This window comes from Suricata suricatta, chromosome 2 (assembly GCF_006229205.1).
Source record: "Suricata suricatta isolate VVHF042 chromosome 2, meerkat_22Aug2017_6uvM2_HiC, whole genome shotgun sequence".
Classification (NCBI taxonomy): domain Eukaryota; kingdom Metazoa; phylum Chordata; class Mammalia; order Carnivora; family Herpestidae; genus Suricata; species Suricata suricatta.
The window spans coordinates 36455357-36478615 of record NC_043701.1 but is presented as its reverse complement, the minus strand read 5'-3'; the positions used below and the strand labels follow the sequence as shown (position 1 = coordinate 36478615).

At 41.7% G+C, this 23259-nt stretch overlaps 2 protein-coding genes across 5 annotated transcripts in view; one reads left to right on the top strand and one right to left on the bottom strand.

The window, feature by feature from the left end:
* DOCK4 (dedicator of cytokinesis 4) overlaps positions 1-15426 on the bottom strand; it is a 417061-nt gene extending 401635 nt beyond the window's left edge. For all 3 annotated transcript variants that reach the window (XM_029924788.1, XM_029924790.1, XM_029924789.1), the window contains exon 1: positions 15051-15426. In XM_029924788.1, the coding sequence (XP_029780648.1) occupies positions 15051-15087 (37 nt within the window). In that variant the 5' untranslated portion in view covers positions 15088-15426. The remainder of the gene's footprint in view (positions 1-15050) is intronic.
* Positions 15427-15645: 219 nt separating this feature from the next.
* The window catches only part of ZNF277 (zinc finger protein 277), a 109944-nt gene continuing 102330 nt past the window's right edge, over positions 15646-23259 (top strand). The window contains exon 1 of one of the 2 annotated variants that reach the window (XM_029924775.1): positions 15646-15767. In XM_029924775.1, the coding sequence (XP_029780635.1) occupies positions 15677-15767 (91 nt within the window). In that variant the 5' untranslated portion in view covers positions 15646-15676. The remainder of the gene's footprint in view (positions 15768-23259) is intronic. The other variant, XM_029924785.1, reaches the window with a different exon arrangement.

The window sequence follows — 23259 nt, the reverse complement described above, 5'->3', positions numbered from 1 at the left end:
ATGCTCCTGGCAAATCCTGTCACTTCTCTGACAAATACTTCTTTTCCTCCGTGTCAACACTTTAGGATGTTGGGGGAATTTCCCCGGCCAGTCTAGTTGCTTCATCTTCTCAAAGTCTATTTTATGCACTCTGGACAACCTGGTATATAAACTTAACAAATAACTACAACATACTAGGCTTAGAGATATCCCCCTCTTCCAAGGAGCCCATTCACTACAATCTGAAACTCTGCCCCTCCCCCACCACAATTTGTATACTGAAATCCTAACACCCAATGTGACAGTATTAGGACATGGGGTTAGGTCCTGAGGGTAAAGCTTCATGAATGGGATTAATGCTCTTAAAAAGAGACCCTACAGAGCTCCACAGGTCCTCCTACCATGTAAGGACCCAGCGAGGAGTCCACAATCCAGAAGATTGTCTCACCAGAACCTGACCATGCTGGCACCTTGTTCTTGAGCTCCCAGCCTTCAGGCCAGTAAAAAACAAATTTCTGTTGTTTATAAGCTACCTAATATGTAGTATTTTGTTACAGCAGCCTAAACGGACTAAGATACCACTCGTTCATTGATTTACCACTTACTGAGCCTACTGGAAGTTGGCTCTGTATTTACCAAAGAGGGAAATCAAAGCTGAGCAGCACAGCATCTCTGGTTTCCAAGGTTTCAGGAGCCTGAACAATGGCAGACAGTTTCACACAGCAGTAAAAGGGGCCCTGAGACAGGCAGCTGTAGCCATCGAAGCAGAATGGAGGACAAGTGTTTTCATTTCTGAGATGGTCAGAAATGGAAGCTCTTAAAGAAAAGACACATTTAGGCTTCCCAAGTAAAGAAGGAGAAGACGGATGGTTGAGTGAAGCAGGGTTCCAGCAAGCAGAGAGACCTACAGTGTGAGAAACTATCAGTGGTTCCCTAGGTGTCCCCATGGTACAGGAGGAAGAACTACCTGACACTAGACTGGACTGCAGACAGCGGCCAACTGGGGAAGGGCCTTGTGAGCCACGAAGTGACTGTGGACTCTACCCTAACTGCAAAGGAGACATGGCAGGTATTGTTTCTACAGATAAACCACATCAACAAATTTGCTTTACAAATCCGATTGCTTGCAATTTAATGCAGAGCATGTTCTAGAGAAAGAAGAGGCTGTAGGCAAGAGACAAATTAAGAGATGAATGCAGTAATTCAAACAAGAGGTACCTATCCAGCACACCAAGGTCCCTTAAGGCAACAGCTAGTGGCCCTGCAGAATGAGGCTTCATTCACAGATGGGGCAGAGCAGATGCCCAGGTCCATGCAAAGCAAGGGCTTTCAATATCAGAACCAAAAGCCTCACAGATTAGGGCTTCCATGGTTCTTAGAATCATTGCTGATGCTCTCTCCCTTCTACCTCTCCTCTTTCCAGTCTCCCAGACATACACCCCCCAGTCACTGAGAACCTGGGATTTTACTCCAGGGTTCCTCCTTATTCCTAGTCAGGCTTGGCCAAGTCTACTCTCATTCATGGGTATGCACTTCTGTTCCCTTTTAGTCACACAGCATCATCTGGCCCTTGGCTCTCAACCCCCTCTTCCCCACACCCTTCTGGCACCATCTTCAACCCCTGACCCATCCAGTGGCCTCTCCAGCACCACTGTGTTCTATCACATCCCCCACCCACAGGCAGGCAGCACACGACAGGGCTGACCACCACCACCTCCACCACCAGAGACTAATACTGGAACAATAAGACAGTGTGGGTACAGGTTTCTCCCGCTATCAGAAAGTAGGGCATTCTTGTGAAAACTTTCTTAAGCAGAAATTGAATAAGGCAAAGAAGCAACTGCCATTAATTTACATGGAAAAAAATTTTGAGCACTCCCACACTCAAAAAATAACCTGGGTGGATCAGTCAGTTAAGCGTTTGACTTCAGCTCTGGTCATGGTCTCGCAGCTCATGAGTTTGAACCCCACATCAGGCTCCGTGCTGACAGCTCAGACTGGAGTCTGCTTCCGCTTCTATGTCTCCCTCTCTGCCCCTCCCCTGCTCACATTCTGTGTCTCCCTCTCAAAAATAAATAAACATTTTTTAAAAATTTTAATAACCTCTCTTAGACTTTCCTGATCCATGAGGACACACCTTGCTAAAGGATGCATGAAATAATGGAGCGGCTCAAAGAGCTATGGCGGCTTGATGCGGAGAGACTGAATGCAGTTCCTGGGGAAGGCCCTTGGTGGCGCCACTGTTGCAGCCAGGAGGAAAGCGCTACCTCTATCATAGCTTTGGGGAAAACAAATGCTGAATGCTATTTTCACTTTTTGCCTTTTTTTTGTAAAAGTGAAAATCCTCTTTAGATTTCTTTCAGTAAGCAAAAACAGGTACTAATATAGATCTGTCCTAAAAGTGAAGTGGTGTAAGGTGAACTTTTGGAAAGCTGGGGATACCTGTACTTACTGCACAGACTTCTGGTATTAATGCCAGAAGCGATTTCTTCACCACTGTCCATAGAACCCCAAAACCTGGGGCTAGGCCTTCAGACTTGGGCCTCAGGCCTGCCTGTGCACGTGGTAATGTGGTACCGTGACAGGGCTACGGGCTTCAGACTTGCACCGTGTGTCCAAATCTCATCTGAGTCACCTTGAACAAATCACTCTCCCTCTCCAGATCTGCTGTTCATGCATGGGGCCAATCACACAGACCTAAACCCACAAGCATTCATGTTACTGTCTCCTCTGCTTACCCACTCTTATTTTCCCATACGTAAACATTTATCACTCCAAAATTCTCTTGAAGGAGAGTAAGAGATACTCAATTCATCTTTCTTCTTCTGGCCAATCTTAGAAGTAAACTAGCAAAAAAGGCAAACAATTGTGTAAAGTACTTAACACTGCTGAGGAGAGAGGAATGCATTGGGGGGAGGAACATGGAAAACGCCCAGGAGGAAGAGGAAAAAGGGTTTCCAGCTATTTAAAGTACACCACCACTCAGGTGTTTATATTGGACAATCCTGGCAGTCAGTGACTCACTTCTATGCAGAGGATCTTGAAATGAAACTTCTATTCTTCTGTACAAGTTCTGAGTTTTCCAGGATATGAGACACTCCCTCCTCAGCGCTGTTTCCTCAGGCTCACAAGTGAATAACACCATCATCCCAAGTCCTTATCTTCATTTTAAAGCTTGAGGGGAAATATCTGTCTTAACCTTCACACTGATTTCTGTTTATGCACTGCCTAGCTGAATTTTTAAAAAATAGAGAATGCCTACCTTGAATAAATGTATAAATTAAATGAGATAAAACTCTGATACATGTCCAGTTTCTTGGCTTGTTCACGGATGCAGATGTATAGCTCGTTGTATGCCTCATCGAGCTAGCACACTACAATATACAAAGGACCTAATATACCCAATAAATCATCCAATGTGAGTTTTTCCATCAATGTGTCACAGGATATGCCTTTCTAGTTACCATTAAGGGAAACAAATATATGCAGCAAACAACTCTTAGAGGGATGTACTATTTGTTTTGGGGGAAAACATACTTAAGGACAGAAAAGTGGGGAAAAAATTCTCCCCAAATATTGTTTTATGTTCCTCAGGGACCTGGCATTCAACACCCAGGCCTTTCTAAAAGGAAGTACACCAAAGTGATGTCTCCAACCAAATTTCCATATGATAAAATTTCATCTACCAATTTCAAACACTAACCTAAATGGTCAATTCTTTATAAACAATTGAAGCAAAAAGAGCTGAAGCACCTCAAAGTGATTTGATGACTTAAGACAATGTGAGCAACTTTGCAAAAATGCCATTATTCAAATAAACAGACGCCCAGAGTAGATAAGCATCATCAAACAGTCTGACTCGATGAAGTTCCTGCTTCTGAGGGTGGGCCAGAGGAGTCTGACTTCAGCCATGGAAAGGACCTACCCTGACTAGGTTAAGGCACTGAAGTCCAGGATTTAACTTCTGTTTATTTTGTCCCTCTTCCCACAGCCCAAAACCGTTCAAATCCATTACATTAGCTCAGGCTGCCATAACAAAATACCATAGACTACTGGCTTAAATGACAGGCATTTATTTTCACCCTGTTCTCAAAGTGAGGAGTCCCAGAACGAGGGTCGCAAGATCAGTTTCTGGACAAAGATCTCTTCCTGGCTTGTGGATGGCCCTTCTCAGGTCCAAGTGTGTGGAGAGAGCAAGCAAACCCTCCAGGGTTTCTTCTTAAGAGAACACTAATCCTATCCAATCAGTGCACCACCCTAGGGACCTCATTTAGTCTTAATTACCTCCTTACTGCAAATACAGCCACCCTGAGGGTTATGGGTTCCATATATGAATTTTAGGGAGACATAAACATTCAATCCATACCACCTATGAAAAAGCAATTATTCCTCTGATTGCTAAATAAAACCTCTTTGAATTGTCGACTCTCTCTGTTGATGAGTCTCTTGCATAAATTATCCCAGGGCCCACAGTCTCATCGGACAGAGATCACAGAACAATGAAAAGTGGGCAGTGACACGAACATCCGTTTTCTAAATGAATACATCATGGAGAGAACAGCTTTTTCATCATACGTGAGTTCGTTTGAAGCTCCTTTTCAAAGAAGGATTAGGGCTCTTTTTCAAAGACATATAGCTCAAGGCCATCTGAAACCACAGATTCACCACGGCTAAGGGACACTGAACAGGGCAGCGACATCACAAGTAATCAGGACAGTATACCAAGGAGAGACACTTTGAAATTCTAGAACAGAGTACTTCCTGGACATAGATGACAAACTAAATTCAGGCATTCCACACTCAACTTCCGCCAGTCTAACTTCTAATCCTGAGAAGAAGCTCTATACAGGAAATAATGATCAGCTTATAAAACAGCATATATGATCATTTGTGATTATAAAAGAAATTCCTGTTAACTCTGGAAATTATTAAAAATTAGAAAGTCAAGACAATGCCATTTCCCAATGGAAACAATAACACCAGGTTATTTTGTATCCCAAATCTTCAAGTCTCTTAAGTACTTTCCCATTTCAAAACTCACCATATTTTTAACATGATTTATATGTAATGTTTCCCCTTCTAATGTGGGGCCAAGAATGCAAATACCTGGTGGTCTGGATCAATTTCCATAAATTACAGATGGGAGTATTAAGTGAAACAGAGAGTGCAATTAATACACATCTAATTCTCCTTAAAAAAGCAAATTGAAGAAAGGGCAAACTTTTACTGTGAATGTAATTTTGTAGGGGTGTTTCTATCTTTTTTTTCATGTTTATCATCTAGATTTCTGGAGAAAAATCTCCGTGATTTCTCCTACCTTCATTCTTTCTAGAACTACCTATTCATGTTTAGATTTCCCTGTTTCTTTCAGAGCCCAGCTAACCTCTTATGCCTGCTATCAAAGAAGCTCCACCAACTTTGAAACCTCAGGATTACAGGCATTCTCCCCTCCCAGGACCCAGGATGGGGCTAGGCTTAAGTTGCTTCACATTCCACACATGCCCTTGTTTATTTACCAAACACGTTCACCTCTGGTCACCAGTGACAGATAAAATCCTGTATTTTAGAGAAAAAAAAAAGATATAGAACCAAATCTTTACATTTCTGCTTAAAGATTTCAGGGAGACATTTTTGAGTTAATGTTCCATGAATACTCTTATAAAAATAAACAAATTGCTTGGGAGAAATGGTTATCAAATTCACCTAGGGGAAGACTTGTTAATTTCATATCCAGCAGCAATCTCACCAGCCTCCCTCTCACCAAGCTTCTCTTTCTGGCGCACTGGCAGGGGACGTGAATATGGGTGGATAATACACACATGTATCAGCAGTTTCCAACAGCCTCCCCATATGAATGTCATACTCTCCCCTCTCCCTCCCCAGCTGAGAAACACTCATATTTTAGTTTATTATGAAGTGACAGATGCCCTTTCCAGATTTAGTTGTTTTCCTTCTTCTGTAGGGATGCAAATGTGATCACTGATGCAGCCTTGGGTCTTGAACCTCCCTGCAGTGCTTTGAACAGGGCTGAAAATAAAAGTGTGTGCTGAGTCCCCTTACAGGCCTTCCTTCAAAGTCTAGTTGATATGCACAGCTCTCAGTTCCCAGCTATAAGCCACCACGTACCACATGCCATCGTTTTCGGCAATTCAGACAAGATCACCTCTTCTCATGCTGTTTCCTTCGCTGTCACCAAGAGACTGCAGGCAAAACTACAAAATCCATCATGCTTTGTTACTGAAGCACTTCAAGGGCACCCATTAAGTCACTTTTCTTGAGAGACCACAATACACTCTCAAAGTGGCATCTTCCATAGACTCCTTTCCACCCACCCACCCATCCAGTGTCAGTGGTTTCTGGAAGTGGTTATCCCTCAATGGAAACACAAAAATGGGGTGGAAAGAGAAGGACCATAGACGCCTCAGGCAATAAAGGAAACACTCCAAGTTGCAAGTATTGACCTGACCTCTAGCTGGAGAGTGGGGAGGGCAATGGTCTTCCTACCCAGGTCACTAAAGCTGCTCTGCTTAATGAAGGAAAGCAAAAAGAAACCACCTCACTGTTTGTTGTTGTTTCGTTTTGTTTTGTTTGAGAGTCAGCTTGTGTGAGCAATGGAGAGGATCAGAGAAAGAGTCTTAAGCAGGCTCCACACTCAGCACAGAGCCCAACACAGGGCTCAATCCCAGGACCCTGGAATCATGACCTCAGCTGAAATCAAGAGTCAGATGCTCAACCAACTGAGCCAATTAGGCATCCCACCAACTAGTTTTCCTAATCCAATTCCACCTCTTAGGGAAACTACTCCCATATTTTGGCAATAGGCTTTCTGTCAGATGTAATTTTTAATATTATCAACGTTTGCCTGTGTGCACTTACTGATATTTCAGTGGAAAGTTATGAGAGACTACATTAGGGGAACGGAATCCAATACTATCTGAAGCTGGAATCCCTTACTTCAAATCACATGTTTTTCAGGAGTGCAGTGGTAGAAGTCTAAAGTTGACCTTCTAGTTCCTAAAAGGTATTATATATTTACCACGCATACACAAAATTTGTATGTATTGATATATTGCTTTGGATATCTGAGAATTTTCCCATTTTGGATGTGCATACATACTTAATACCGATGTATAAATCTTGTTTATTGAATTATTTGTTCATTCTGTTTTTCAACATCCTGTTGGTGAAATCTCACAAACATGCCCAATCTGGTGTGAGGTTTTTGCTTGGGACAGAACTGTCACAGAAATAGAGATAACTGATGTCTTAGCCAGGCAATGCACTAATGGGAAGCAAGAAGGGACCATAAAATTTAGTTTACTACCAACTCTACCTGGAGAGGTAATATTTCTTCCCTTAGAATACCCTGTACCCATATTAATAAAGTGCTCCAAGATGACTGCTCTTTGGAAATTTAGGGCCTGTCATTTTAAAACTTAGAAAGAACAAGCAGGCTACATAATCAAAGTCAATACAATGAATAAAGTCTTATCTAGGTCAACCACTTCAGTCATCACTCATAAACCGGATAACTCTCTAACCACACTGGTTAGTCCAGAGCCTCCCTCCTTTGCTCCAGATTCTGCCTACCAGCTACAGCCACCTAAACATTTGACAGGCATGGGAAACTCTAGGCGGCTAAAGAAACTCCTAATCTTATACCATAAACCTGTGCCACCTATAAAATTGTCTCAGTTGTTGAAGACCACCTGTTTACCCAGTTGTTGGAGCCAAAAACCTGGGGGACATCAATTTCTTCCTTCCCCTAATTCCTCCCATCCAATTGCCAAGCCTTGTTGCTTCCCATCTTCTAACCATCTCAGATTCTTCTAGATTTGACCATCCAAGGATTGCTAAACTGGTTCCAGTACTTTTCTCCCAACTCATCTACTGAAATAACCTCTATTTTCTGATTTTTATGCCAGCCCCCTCTTCTACAAGCAACAATATGTATGCTCTGAACTTTAATACTGCTCCTGTTTCGAACAAAAGGAGTTTTTTAGAAAGAATTTGCTGGGGGCACCTGGGTGCACACAATGCCTGATTTCAGCTCAGGTCACAATTCCAGGGTCCTGGGATGGAGCCTTGCATCTGGTTCAGTGCTGAGCATGGAGCTGCTCAAGATTCTCTCTCTTTCTCTCCCTCTACCTCTCTTCCTTGCTCTCTCTAAAATAAATAATTAAAAAAAAAAGAATTTGCCGATAATCCCCATATTCTAACAAAAGAATTATTCTCATCTGTGCAGAAACTGCATCCTCTCTATATGCTGCACCTTCTATAGTTTCAATCACAGTGGATATTTACTTTGGTTTCTTTGGTCATTTAATATTAGATAAAATATGTTTGGGAAATAATATTTATGATAGTAACCAGTTTCAAACTGTATGACACTCTGATGTACTAATAACCAAAACCGGTTAAACTATTCCTAATTGGCATCTATGTTGTTTCATAAACATGGTGAAGAGTAGCTTTGTACATAAAGCATTTTGTCCCTATTGATTTTTTTCAGATAAACTTTGAAGAGTGGGATCACAGACTCAAACTCCTACAAATAACTGTTGTATGAAAGCAAAACTGGCACAGGGGGCAGGTTCCCTGTAATACATTCTGGGTCCCGATTCTAGCTCCACCATTTGCTGTGTGACTATAGACAACTTATTTAATCTCTGTGACTAAAGCTCCTACAAAATGTGAGTGATAATTGAACCTTCTCTCAGGGAGTTCTCACAAGGATTAAATGACAACATATGACAAGCTCTTAGAATTAAGCTTCACATATAGAAAGTGTTCCATAAATGCATGCATATATATATGTATATGTGTATATATATATATATAAGTTTCCAAAAAGATCATGTTACTATTTAATATAACCAGTAGGATAACCCATTTCAGTTTTACTCAACTTTATCACCAAAAGGTATTAACACCTTTTTTTTTTTTTTTTTGGTGATTCTTATTTAATGAATTGGTACCCAGTGATATCTCAGCACACTTTTTTTTTTTAATCAGAAGTAGTATACACCCAAAACTGTTACACTGTATGTTAACTGGAATTTATTTTTTTGTTTGTTTATTTATTTTCGCAGGGGGAGGGAGCACGAATGAGAAGGGGCAGAGAGAGAGGGAAAGAGAGAATCCCAAGTAGGCTCTGTACCGCCAGTGCAGATCCTGATGTGGGGATCAAACTCAGGAATTGTGAGATTATGACCTAAGCCAAAACTAAGAGATAGTCATTTAACCAACTGAGCCACCCAGGCACCCCTTAACTAACTGAAATTTAAATAAAACCTTAAAAAATTTTAAATGGACAACAATTTTTTAAATAAAAAAATAAATGCCAGAGAGTAAAACAGTTGTTCCTTAAGTGAATTTAAATTGCTTAAATGAGGGTCAATTGGCTCAATCAGTAAAGCATGCAACTCTTGATCTCAGGGCTGTAGGTTCAAGCCCCACACTGGACTTGGAGTCTACTAAGGAAGAAAAAAGGCCAAAAAAAAAATTTTTTTAATTGCTTAAATGAAATAGGTTTGGAGATCTTTACTTCTTTATTCTTAACTATTGTATATACTCTGGCCAATAAACTTACCAGTTCAGTTTTTTTATAAAAACAAATTATACAACCTGCCTTTTTTCTTCTAATAATGATCAGCAAGCAACATGATAAAAGGCAGAAAATGATGGATGGTAATCCCACAATTGACAATATATCTCAGTAGACTTACCAAATTTATTCTTGTTATACTAGCAAAAGATCATTCTCAAAGGAAAGTATTGAGAAAATATCCAAAATTGGCCACTATGCAGTTCATACCAGTCCTTGTCAAAAAGCTCCTAATTGAAAGATGCACATGAACTTGATGAGATAACTTCTATAATGCATGTGATAGCTTTGGATATTTGTTCCATCTTTAAAAATAATAGCACATAAAAAGGCAGATTTCGATTATGCTGAAGGGAAAAAGTATGATTATTAAACTCTAAGTCAAAAATAAACACAGATATCTAACTGCTAAAAAACAAACAAAACCAATGTCATGAATGAACTTGACTAGAAACCCAACAAGGTCTGAGTTCCAGTCCTTCCTGTATAACAAATGTGACATATAGAGAAATATCTTTCCAACCATAGGTGAGGATCCATTAAGGAGTCATTAAGTCAAATTAGTGGTGAGTTTTTTGAATGATAAAGAATAGAATACCACACAGAATACGAGCAAATACTATTGTACTGTATGCATGTGGGCTGGTGCTAATGGCATTTGTGTATCTACATTAGATGAGGAAAGTAGAGGTATTTCCTATTATGGATGATAATATGGTTAATAAGATTATTTTCTATTCAGTGTATTTCCTAAAAGATTGAAAGCCACGACATAGAGTAAGTCATGTAATCTCTATGAAGTTGCTTCCTCATCCTTTAAATGGAACTATCATTTTTTCAGAGAGTATATCCAAACAAAATAACTTCACAGTACTTTTTTCAACTATAAAACATGGTATTAGTATCTTATGGTTATAGCATTTTGGTTGGGTTTCCTTAGAGTTTAATGTTACTCTGCCACTTATGCTCGCAGCATCAAGTCACTATGCTAGAAATTCAGACATTCTGTATCAAAGATAATTCTGAAATCGTCATCTCCTTAAGAGTAGAGGTAGAGACAGGAAAGCCTAAAATCTCTCAAAATGTTTATACTCTCCTTCACAGTATCTACCACACCACCTCTGAGGGAAAAAAGAAAAAAAAAAAACAAGACTAAAGAGGAAAGGCAGCACCTCTGTGTTTCTAGAGCCTTGTGAAAGAATCCTCACTTAGTAGAGTGACCATGTTCCTAGGCCATTCCCACAGGAGGCCAGCGAGAACATCAGCTGCTCCCCCGCTGCGTGCACAGCCCTTCAACGGTGCTTTGCCTAGAGAGAGAAAACACTCCTCTTTGCTTCCCACTTAAAGTGTAGAATCCTGGGGGCACCTGGGTAGGTAGCTCAGTCGGTCAAGCAACCAAATCTAGATTTCAGCTCAGGTCTCGTCTCATGGTTCATGAGTTAGAACCCCCAGCTTGAGATTCTTCCTCTCTCTCTCTCTCTCTCTGCCCCTCCCCCCTCAAAATAAATTAATCAATTAAAAAAAAAAGAGAGAGAATCCTGTGCCAGGCTCTAAGTGTCACAATTTCAGGCAGCATATCATTATCTATACCTGTTATATGGATACACCATGGTACCACAAAGAGGGAAACATTTTAAGACACTAATAGCTACGAAACTGAAAGCACCTAAGAAGACAGGTACACTCACTCCTCACTCTCCCACACAAGCGACCATTAAAGCACTCCTTTCAAAGAAAAGATATCCTAAAGACCCCATATAATAATAGACGGTATCTCTTCCCCGAAACAGGGAGCTGTGAAAAGGAATGGGATTCCTACTTGAATGAGTTCAGAACACCTGAAGAGAAATGGAGGACAGGAATACTTTTGAGGACTGAATGACACAAGTACTAAATAACGTCATTTTTTAAATGACACTTGTAACCTTCTGATCAGCTTTCCTGGGTTTTGCTTCTTGTCAGGCTCATGAATTTTTTGCGCTGATCAATCCAGCACATAATCTCCCTCTAAGTTTAACCAGGCGCACACAAGTAAAGATCTGGCCGGGGTTGGGAGGTGCAGTTTGCAGCTCGTGAGACATGCTGGCTCACCTGAACTCTGTGCAGAAATGGCTGCTGAATAAACGAACACAGAAATATATCTGCAATGGCTTTAACATCACTTTCTCTGTGACTAATTCCTATCCCTTTAAGAGAGGGAAGGGAAGTATATCTGATGAGGGCATGCAGGAAGCAGATAGTGACCATAAGGAAATTTGTGAGGGGGCTATCAAGAATGCTTTTGTCACTGCCCATGGAGTTCTTACTAGAGAGAGAATCAAACAGATTGAAAAAGGAAGTAACCATCACCTTGGTTCTGGCACCTTGCCAGGTAGCCTTTGCTTCCCTTTGATCTTGGTTAAAAACCATTTGGGATGTGTCAAAACAGAAGTGTCTATCTTTATAATAATCTCTATACCATAGAAGTACCTTTCTAACCAAAGGACACGTTTGTTTTGAAGAGCTCTAAAGAATACTGGGAAGGAACTTGGATCTCATCTGACCAAAAGGCTGAGCCTCAGAAATGTTAAGTGACTTCCTAAGGTCACCCCGCTGGCAGCAATGTCTAGCTAAGGGCCAAGAGCTAACCAGAATTTCCCAAGATAAAATATGTCTATCATTGTGCCTACTAATATGTTTTTAAAGAGACAAGGTCTCCTCTCCCTCAGGACTACAGCTTTATCACTAGATCTTCTGATTCCCTAGAATCAGAACATGTTGGTATATAATTAAGCATACATTGTTTTAGATCCATCCATCAATTGGATGGAGAGAGTGCCCACCTGTCAGGTTTGAAAAGGAATTTCTATTTCTGATACATCTTACTACAAGCATGAAATTTAAGGAAGTTTATCCATATTTACAATATGTTGCTTAAAACTGAAACATAAAGACACATAATTATCTCATATATAATTGATGGTGGATAAAAAGCATCATGGAAAAATATACAATTTGCACTAAAACTTCAGGTATTCCAAATTACAAAGCTTAATTTATTTCAAAATATGAGAAAATACATTTCTACAACACCTGATATCAGCCAAACATTTACACCTATAAAGTATCTTTTCTTTAATATTTATAAAAACCAGAAAAGAAAGCACATGCACTAACCAAGGTTAAAAAAAAAAAAAAAACTTGCAGCATAGACAGCTACAAATACTGCTTTCCATGGTGAGAAATAAAGTCCACACTTAAGTATCCTAGCAAAATTTTCACCACACACACACACACACACACACACACACAAATGCACATGCCTAACAGATGGATTCTAAAAAACAGCTAAGCATTCCATAAGCCAAATGCTCAAAAATTAATAATAAAAGATGGTTAACATTCCTATATGTGTGATAGTGTATAAATGGGCAGACCCATCTCTGTCCTCACTTCTGATCTCAATCTCCTTTTCCCAATGCTGTGCTCACCCTCCCACCTCCCCTCTACTCTGCAACCAAGTCACAACCACCCAAAAGCAAGGTGTCTGTTGCAGCCCAAAACATTTGACCGATAATATCCGGTTTGCCATTCCAGGAAATCCCAGAGTGTGTTTTAAGCCTCTGCCCACGGCTAATAAAGAAAGGCGAGAGAAAAACTAATCAATATCAGCACCCAGCTGTGACCTGGCACATAAAGAAATCAAGAAAATAAACCCCATCCATAATCTGTATAATTTAACACTTGGAAGAAAGCAACATCTGGGATCGACTCCAAGCGGGACAGTGTTGGTGATGGGTCTGTGTTTCTTCCAGTGAGTATTAAACCCAGTGACAAGAGGACGCTCTAGCTCCTCACCATTTCAGCAAAGGCAATGTCTTTTCCAGCAAGGGTTAATCTACCAACAAGGTGGGGGAGAGTGGAAAGAAGGAAAATGACAACCACCAACATCTACTCCTTGCCAATCCAGCGCCTGGCAAAGGTTCCCATTACACTTTGAAGAGAGGGAAAGCTGGAACCCCTTCCCAAAGGTGGGTCCAGGACAAACTATTGTCTTGCTGAACAGTCACAATCAGAATGAAAGCTCATTAGCTTTCACTGACTTCGTTTAATCTTACAGTCCCGTTAAGAGGACTCCAAAGTCCTATCCCCTTGCGAAGTTAAAAAAAAAAAAAAATCTCCTATGACTACGATTCCCTGGAAAGGGTTTCCACATTGTCTAAATTACAGGGAAAATAATTTAGAATATAAGCAGATACCTACACGTTGTCTAAATCACTAGATCTGTACCCAATTAAAAAAAGAAAAAGTACACCAATCAGCAGAACGGGGCATTATAGGGAATAAAGACTGTTCGTAAAATCCAAAATGCTTTCTCCCTGTTAAACCTTGTGAGAGGTTATAATTGCATTTGGCCGCTGCAGGCTTGTCAGAGAGCCTGGCTTCTTAATAGCCACAACCCTAAAAGGAGTAACTGTCAAGGGGCGACCCAGCTGAAATCAAACAACAAAAACGGGAACTGTAATCAGCCTGAAATGGGAGGAGGGAAAGGAAGGGAGACTCCTGTATTCATCAGTCAACATTAATGTCCTTTGTTGTTCACCTTTGCACAGAACAGCGAGCATTACCCTGTTCCTTTTCCTCCGAACGCCAGTGTCAGGGTTGTCCTTTCCAAAAAGCTGTCTCCTCGCCTTGGAGACCCAAGGCTTTCTGATTTCCCCTTCCCCATTATCACTCCACAGCTGTCCTCCACCAACCCCCAACGCGCTTACCCCAGGCCGAGAGGGTGGCCAGAAGTAAAAACATTGCTCAAATATCCGTTCCCCTCCAAAGACCAAAGAGGCGCAGATGTTGAAATTTATCAATCTCCTCAGCCCCTAAACACTCACACCCCATAAACCCGGGACAGGAGGGAGGAAGGAAGCTAGGGTCAGGCTCGGTCTGTCAGAGCGGCTCTTTTGAAGACGGTGCCACATTCCGCACTCTGGGAATGTCGAAGGGAGCCGGAGGGAAGGTTTTGCGCCCCCCCCTTCTGTTTTGGGGGTGTTCTCTCTGCGCAATACTTGTTGTCTCCCTCTCCAACCCAGGGAATCGTTGCACCCCATTGCCCTCTTTGGGGAAGAAGGATAAGGAGGGAGAGAAGAGGAACGCCGTTCACCCTCCTCTTCCAACTTGACTCACACACGCCCCGTCGCCACTCCAAACTCCGCAGGCAGAGCCCGCAGCAGGAGGGCTGGCCGCGCGCTCCCCCAGCGGTCTCGGCGCTCCGGGAGCCGGTGCTGGGAGCACCGATGGGGCGGTGTGGGGCGAGACCCCAGCGCAAACCTTTGCCCGGAGCTGGCTCGGCAAAGCCCCAAACCCACAGCGCAATACCAGGACTCGGCATTTCCAGCCCAGCAGAGCAAGAGGGGCGCTGGGGCAAGGACGCGAAATGCGCACCCGCACGGGCCAGAGCAGAATAAAAGTTCGCCCCGCGGAGACTCACCCACGCCGTATTTCTCGTGCTCCGTAGGTATCCACATGGCTAAAGGGGGATCCAGGGTCTTCCGGCTTTGTAATCCCCGCGCCTTCTCCGTCTCACAACAATGAACAGCTCCCGAGTAGCGGCTGCAACGCTGAAGCCCCGCGGCTCCGCGCGGGCTGTGGGCGCTGAGCAAGGTCTGCGCTGGAAGCTCCCGAGCCCGGTGTTGACACCGCTCGGCTAAGCTGCGCCGCCCGCCGCTCTCCCGGTGGCGGCTGCTCACAGTCCTCCGACGCGCTCCCGGGGACCCGGCGGCGCAGTCATTGTTCTGATTCACTGAACTAAGCTACAAGCCAGGGTACTCTCCGACGCACCCCCGCCCGCCAGCGCCTCTTCCAGCCCTCCCAGTCCCAGAGTCCCCACAGCACGCTGGGAATTGTAGTTCTGGGCCTCTCCATCCCGGAAGGGGGCGTGGCATTAGCGGCTGGGGGCGGGATTAGGCTCTGCTTTCCATGTCCTATTGGCCCAGAACCTGACGCCGAGGCGTAGGCGTGGAGGAAGCCCCGCGTTGATGGGGAGTTCGCCTCCAGTCGCTTTTCCATTGGTTCCGGACCCGCCCGGCTGCCCTCCCTTTTCTCCTCTGCCTCGTAATGGCTGCTCCCGAGACCCAGGGGGCTGCTGCCCGAGGGGAGGAGGACTGCGAGAGCAATCGTAGCGAAGCTGGGGGTGTCAGTTATGAAGGTGAGTACGGTGCCACTGAAGTGTAAGTGGTCTGTTTCCCTTTCTCTTCCACCAGGAGTGCAGCTGACCGCCAGCCAAACCCCAGAAAACCACCGGCTCTAAAGCCACCTGGGGGCGTGGGGACCATGGGAGGGGCCCAGCGGGGCGGGGTGGGGTCGAAAGCGACTACTTGGTGGAGGCTCTCTGGGGAGGAAAAAGAAAATGGGATGGAATGGCCTTCCCGGCAACCAGGGAAGCTCTCTGAGCGTTTGTCTTCCTTATGGAGCTCCCAGGTTTGAGCTCGCTGCCCGAGAGGTGTGTGTCAAGTCACGTCCGCGCATGTGCGATTGTCACTCCGGGATTAGCAGCTGTCTCCTCTCCAGTATCCTACCTCCGCGTCGGTTTGCTTGGTTTGGCCTCGGGAGATGTTTTACTTGTATTCGGGCGGATTTCCAGTTGCAGACTGGTCACTTCTCTCCACTCTACAGATTTATTCAATTGCTGGCAGGAGCAGCATCTGAGGGGGAAATGTGTCTCTCACAGCCTCTTTGGTAACTCTTGACCGCTGCAGGCAATCTCCAGAATTGAATGTGGACCCAGGCTGAGTCCTTAGAGAAAAGAAGAAAGGAAATGGTATTTTGCCCTCATGGCTTCAGAGAAAATTTGAAAGTGCTTATGAAAATCATCGCAACTATGTTGACTCTACTTGTCTTTTAAGTTACCCTCTGATCCACCGTAGAGTTTATAAACCAAACTTTGAAATCTGCCAAAGGGATTGTCTTGAGGATGCCTAGCCCTACTCTTTTACCTTTAGTGCACCTATCCCCTCCCGCCTCCTTTTTTGTCTTGATGTGTAATTTAATACAACTCTTTTTAGTGTTTATTTATTTTTGAGAAAGAGAGAGCAGAACAGGGGAGGGACAGAAAGAGAGAGTGAAACAGAATCTGAAGCAGGCTCCAGGCTCCAAGCTGTCGGCACAGAGCCTGACATGGGGCTCAAACTCACAAACCTTGGGATCATGACCAGAGCCTAAGTCAGCCGCTTAACCAGCTGAGCCGCCCAGCACACCAACAGTTGTCTTTTTCTATTTGACATGATTTGGGTCTTCAAGTTTCTCTGTCGTTGAGATTTTGGGGGTTATTTTTGTTTTCACAATTAAGTTGACATTTAGTGTTGAGTTTTTATCTCAGCAGCAACAAGATGAGGTGCAATTTCCTCACACTCCGCATCAGTGGAACTAGCTATCTCTGAAGTTTTTTTTAATACCTCTACCAAAGAAATCTTTGATAGGCTCCTGACTTTAAATAGTTATAGCCACATCCTGAACATTTCATTTGGGGGCTCTTCTCTGATGATAAGATACTATTAAAGTTTTCCACACTCTCAGAGTTCCAAAAGGCTACCTGTTTAACATTTAAAGATGAACTCCTTGGTGAATTTATCTCACAGATAAAAAAGAAAATTGGGAATAAAAAAAAATTGTAGGGGTGCCTGGGTGACTCAGTTAAGTGGCCGACTTCAGCTCAGGTCATGATCTCATAGTCCGAGGTTCGAGCTGCCCATCGGGCTCTGTGCTGACAGCTCAGAGCCTGAAGCCTGCTTTGGATTCTGTGTCTCCTTCTCTCTCTGCCCCTCCCCTGCTCGTGTTCTCGCGCTCCATCTCAAAATTAAATAAGCATTAAAAAAAATTTTTTTAACGTAGAACTAATAGGTATCATTAGTTATTTTTAAATTATAAAATTTTTCATTATAAATACTTGAAACCATTCAGAGGTATGTAAGTTAAATGAAAGTTCCTCCACCACACAGTCCATTCCCAAAATAACAACTGTTAAAAGTTTGTTGTGTGTTCCTTCTAACATATTCCTAGATGACACATATCTGTATTGTTTTGTTTTTAAAAAATAAAAAGGATCATTGTAAGCTCAAAGATCTGTAGCCTCCTCTCTCTGAATGATCTGTCATAGACAGTCTACCATCTCAGTATATTTGTTGCTTTGTTTCTTTTTAAGGACTGTGCCAGTTGTATTCCATAATATGAATGTACCATACTTTATCCCTCAATTAATGAACATGTAGTGTGGCTTTAGTTTTTTCAGTAATTTGTAGTGAGCAACTTCATATAGGCAACAAATGTTTTTTCTTGAGGAATTGCTGTGCCAAAGGTAACACAGGTTTAAAATGTTGATAGGTATCAGACTTTCCCTTTGGAAGATGTCAGCATACATTTCTATTAGTAGTATATGAATGTCCTTTTCCCGTGTGCTTACCTGCTATGAGGAAATCATTAATCAAGGACCAATATTTAAATGACTGTTGGATTAAATTGAGTTAACTGCTGTAAAGCATAACTCTAGGTTCCAGTTTTTTTGCAACAGCAGTATGGAGCAGCAGTGAATTTGAAGTATCTGTAACAAAAAAATTCCTCACTGTGGTTCATAATTGACAAATATTCTCACTGATTGTTAGCACAGTCAATGGGAGAGCTAATGGTTGATTTTTATGTCTTTCTTATAAGGTAAGGTTGTCATTAAAAATCTCCTTAATAATCTATGTATTATTCTGTAACTTTATCTAAATTGTTTTCAAAGCCCGCAAAGTGTGATACAAATTTTGGGTGGAAATAATGATATTTCCTGAACATATTCCTGAAAACTGCCTCTTTTAGGAGATTTAACTCTAGTTCTAATTAAAATATCAATGTGTGTAGATAGTATCCTGGGGAAGATGATTTCTGCTAGAATGAATCTCTGAGTGGTGCACCTTACCTGAGATCTGAGGCTCCAGCCCTCTCCAGGAAAGTCCCTGTTCTTACCCAACACTGCTTTGCATATATTTGTACTCTGAAATTTACAAGATGGTAAATAGACTCCATTTCTTACACTTTGGGATGTATTACTGGTATTTTTTCTTTTGGTGTTTTTAGTTAAAGCAGTAAGATAACACATATAATCTATTAATTGATAATACTTATAGGAAATATTCGAGACAGAGGTGTTTTGTTCTGACAGTATTAACCTGTGCGTACATATTGTATAATCTGCCAGAGTTAACTTTTTTCCCTGCAATTGCATGCTCAGTAGATGGTAATCATGGGAATACTACTTTGGATTTTTAACGTATTTCCTCTGGAGACCTTGTTAACTCACTCATGATGTGTCTAGAAGAAATGGGGGTAGTGGGCGGTAAGAACTTCTCATTCTTATATTTGCTATTTTGATAAGTAGCATAAAGCCTTAGCTAGAAACCTAGAAAGCATCCCTTATTCCTATTTCTCTCTCAGATCCTGAATCTGATAATTTACTAGGTCTTATTTTTCTGTGCCTAAAATAATCTTTTGAATTTGTTCTTTCTCTTCATCTCTTTAACCACTGTTCTATTTCTAACCCTCACCATTGCTGCTGAATTACTTGTGTACTCCATCCTCCAAACTGTGTTCTTAGGGACCGAAACTTTGATATGTTTGGTTTTGTCTACCCAACCCTATCTTGGAACTCTGTCAGTGTTTAATCATTGTTTAACCAGAAATGAATTCCAACCTGGATGATTGCAAAACCTTCCTATTGATCTCATTTACTCTTGACTTTTGCCTCCTTTAATCCCTATTCCAAAACACAAATGTATGCATGGATCTTCACTTCAAATCTTTAGTATGACTCTAATGCTTATGTAATGAGGTCTCAATTCTCTGTGTGGCACTTAAAATTCTAGTCTACTTTTCCAGCCTCATCTTCAGTCACCCTGCTTTCCTTCCTACATCTTCATTATCACACTTACCATGTCAGACTATAGTTACTTATTGGCAGCTTTGTCTACCCCAGTAGACTGTGAAGTACCTGAGGGTTAGAATTGTCTTATTTAACTTTTATACATCCAGTGTTTATCAGAGTTGCATGAAGCGAACACTCTAACAGTTTAGTGATTAAAATATGGTTGAAATTTATTCAAAGTACTTCAAATGGCAGAGGAATTGAAATTGAATAAAAAACTGAGTATATGTTAGGTTTATGAAAGTTATGCACACCAACTAGAAAATGCAGAATATATCATCAGAAAGATGATATTGTGTCACAGGTAGTCATCCTTTTGACATAGCATTCCAGTCTTTCTTTTTTTTTTTTTTTTCCATTCATTTTTGAGAGAGATGCAAAGCACAAGCAGGGGAGGGGCAGAGAGGGTGACACAGAATCCAAAGCAGGCTCCAGGCTCCAAGCTGTCAGCACAGAGTCCGACCCGGGGCTCAAACCCACAAACCATGAGATCATGACCTGAGCCACGCAGGCACCCCTCCAGTTGTTTTTAAGTGAAGTATTAGTGTTGTATAGATAATGATTAAATTTAAAAGGTTCACGTCCGTCCTTTATAACCTTGAACTCATAGCTTAATGAACTGCTACATAGACCTTAAAATCGGTGTCCCATCATCTGAATGGCAGTTATCTGGTTTTCCACAGTTTGTCATCTTAATTTCTAACATTAATGCTTAAATCCAGTCTCCTACATTTGACATGACGAAAGAGAACTAGACTCTGTCTTGGAAAAACTGTGTTTAAATGTCAGTTCTGACATTAAGTAGCTGTGTGTAACTTTATTCCATTTGCTGCTACATTTCTGAAAATATGAATATAATACCACCCTTGCAGAGTTGTGATTATTTCATTCAATTATATATTTATGACATCCCAGTGCATTTCCTCTTAGCAGCTTGGAATTGAATAAATATTAGTTGTTTTCAATATAAAGGTACGCCTAAATGAACTATAAAGCTACCTGCTGTCTGATTCTATATTTACTTAGGAAGCAATCTAAATTGTGTAACCAGGGAGAAGCTTTGGAATGTGTTGGTGACACCTGTTTAGGCTGCCTTTGCATTCCCTGGGCGTTGTCAGGGTGTCTGCTGGTGCTCTGTACTAATATTGCAACTATGCGCTCTGAAAGCCTTTTATATTCATGCCGCTCCTCACCCCTACCCAGTGCTGCCCCCTCATCCCCAACTCCCTACACTTACGCCCACATTCAGAGTCAGCAAGAAACCCAGATAATCTTGCATACGCGATTGGCCCTGCAAGGTACAGGATGGAGAATGTCATGGAAGAAAAAGAATTATAGAAACCTCCTTCAGAACATCCCTTATTTTCCTTTAAAAATATTTGGGGGGCGCCTGGGTGGCTCAGTCGGTTAAGCATCTGACTTCGGCTCAGGTCACCATCTCACAGTTCATGGGTTCAAGCCCCGCGTCAAACTCTGTGCTGACAGCTCAGAGCCTAGAGCCTGCTCAGATTCTGTGTCTCCCGCTCACTCTCTGCTCTGTCTCTCAAAATAAAATAAAGACATTTAAAAAAAATTTTTAAAAAATAAAAATATTTGGGAACTAGCTTAGCCTATAGGATATTAAGAGGAAATTTCATAAAAGAAGATATTCCATTAATGATGCTGCTAACATTTGTTGAACAGTAACTATGCCAAGTGCTGTTTCAAATGCTTTCACAGGTCATATGTCATTTCATCCTCACATCATCCCTGAAGTGAATACTTGTATTATCCCTTTTCCATTTACAACTGGTGCAAGAGTGGCTTGCACAAGGACACACAGCAACAGAAACAGAACTTTTATCCTACTTACTGTTGTAACAATGTCTCATAGTAACTACATTCCATTAGATAAGGTCTGAAATAGATTTCCCTTAAGCATAAAAATGTTCCAAAGCTAATGTTTCTATAGACAAGGTGGTATAGGAAAAAGAGAATGTGTGTACATATTGAGGTCAGGCCAATGTAAGATCAAATCCTGGTTACTTACCTGCCATAGGCAAGGTAAACAACCTCTGGACCTCGGTTTCTCATCTGTAGAATGGGTAAAATTCTGTCTTGGTGGAATGTTGAAATGATGAGATGATGATATAGTAGCCTGGTCTTCAATAAATGGTGGCCTGTTTCAGACACAGGTATGGGCACATCCTTGGCACGTGTGCCACAGGTGATACGGGTAATGATTTTGAGTGCTACAACCTTTTTGTGTTCTATTTCATGACCAGGTTTCTGTTGAGGGATTACTTGGAGTATAGACAGAATTTACGGACACTTCTCATTGTGTTGACAAAGACCTTACATTCATGCAAAAGAACAGTGCTGTCCTCCACAACACATACCCATACACTTCCCATCTTGAAAAATTGAAGATAGTATTGATCAGATTCAGGTAATAAAAATTATACTTTCTCCTACACATAAATCCATGAGTAAATAGACGCAAAGTAGTATACTGCCATCTCCAATGATTGAGTCTTTAAATGTTACTGTTAGCTGTTCTTGGAGAACCTGGCCTTGGAGTTGGGGTTCAGTTTTGCTATGATTTATTTAATAGACCCCAAATGTATTGGCATTTCACTGACAGCATCTTAAAGAGTTGCTGTCTCTTGCTGAAACCAGTGTGCTCTGACCTCATTGACCCAAACGTGAGCAGGGCAGCTTTTTCCAAAAGTGGAGATGGTTTTGACCGACCACTCTTCTGCCTTTCTTTACATTTCAGCCACTATTCTTTGTGCCAGTGTCATTTATTTGTAAGGTAGTCAGCTGAGGGTGGGTGCCACTTTAGCTCTAGGAACCAAGTAAAGTTTCTAAAATTAAGCAGCATTTAAGTCTTTGCTTCCTTTGGGGAAGAGATCTCAACAATTGAGAAGTGGTAGAATATTTCAAGTGGTGTAAGTCAATGCGAGGTACTCTTGGGCTTTCCCCATGTGTTAGTACCTTTGAATTAATTAATACATGGAGTAAAAATGTGTGTAAGGAAAAACTGGATTCGAAGTCTGAAATGTTAGATTCTGATTTTGAATTTGCTGCTTTGTAGCAGTATGAACTTGGAAAAAATTAGTGAACCTCTGAGACCCCATTTCATCATAAAAACGCTGCTGTTAAATTTAAGAAACAGACAAAAATGCTGCAGTTAACTCATACCTTATTGGGAGGTTGAGTGAACATGAATATAGGGATGAGCAATGCAGTTGCTGAGTGTATATCGTAAGAGACTGTGCAAAACTTTGGAAACGGAAAAAAGTGGATTCAGAAGTAATTGTCAGTTAAAACCTGTGTGACCTTGAGCAAGTCCTTGACCTAATTATTATGACAACTGCTACTAGAAAAGTCTAGACATGACTTTTAAATAATTACAGACTAATCAACATTAGAGTTTGAATGAAGACATACCCCAGATTTTATAATATGTAAACCTCTAAGGACAGAGACTGCTACATACCCGTTGGTGTCACCTTATCTTCTGCAGTGCCACACTGTGATGGTCTTTGGTGTTGGTTGAGTGGTGACTGGATTGTCTCCATGCTGGGTCCTAGCCAGCTCAAAGGAAGAGCCCTTGGCTTTATCTATGGGAACATTTCAATGTAGTCGGTGGAGCCTTGCAATTATATTTTATCAGAGGTAATTGGAGAGTCCTTTCTATTTCCATGTCATACTGTGGGAAGAAGTTGATACATTTGAACCTGCAAGTTGTATACATTGA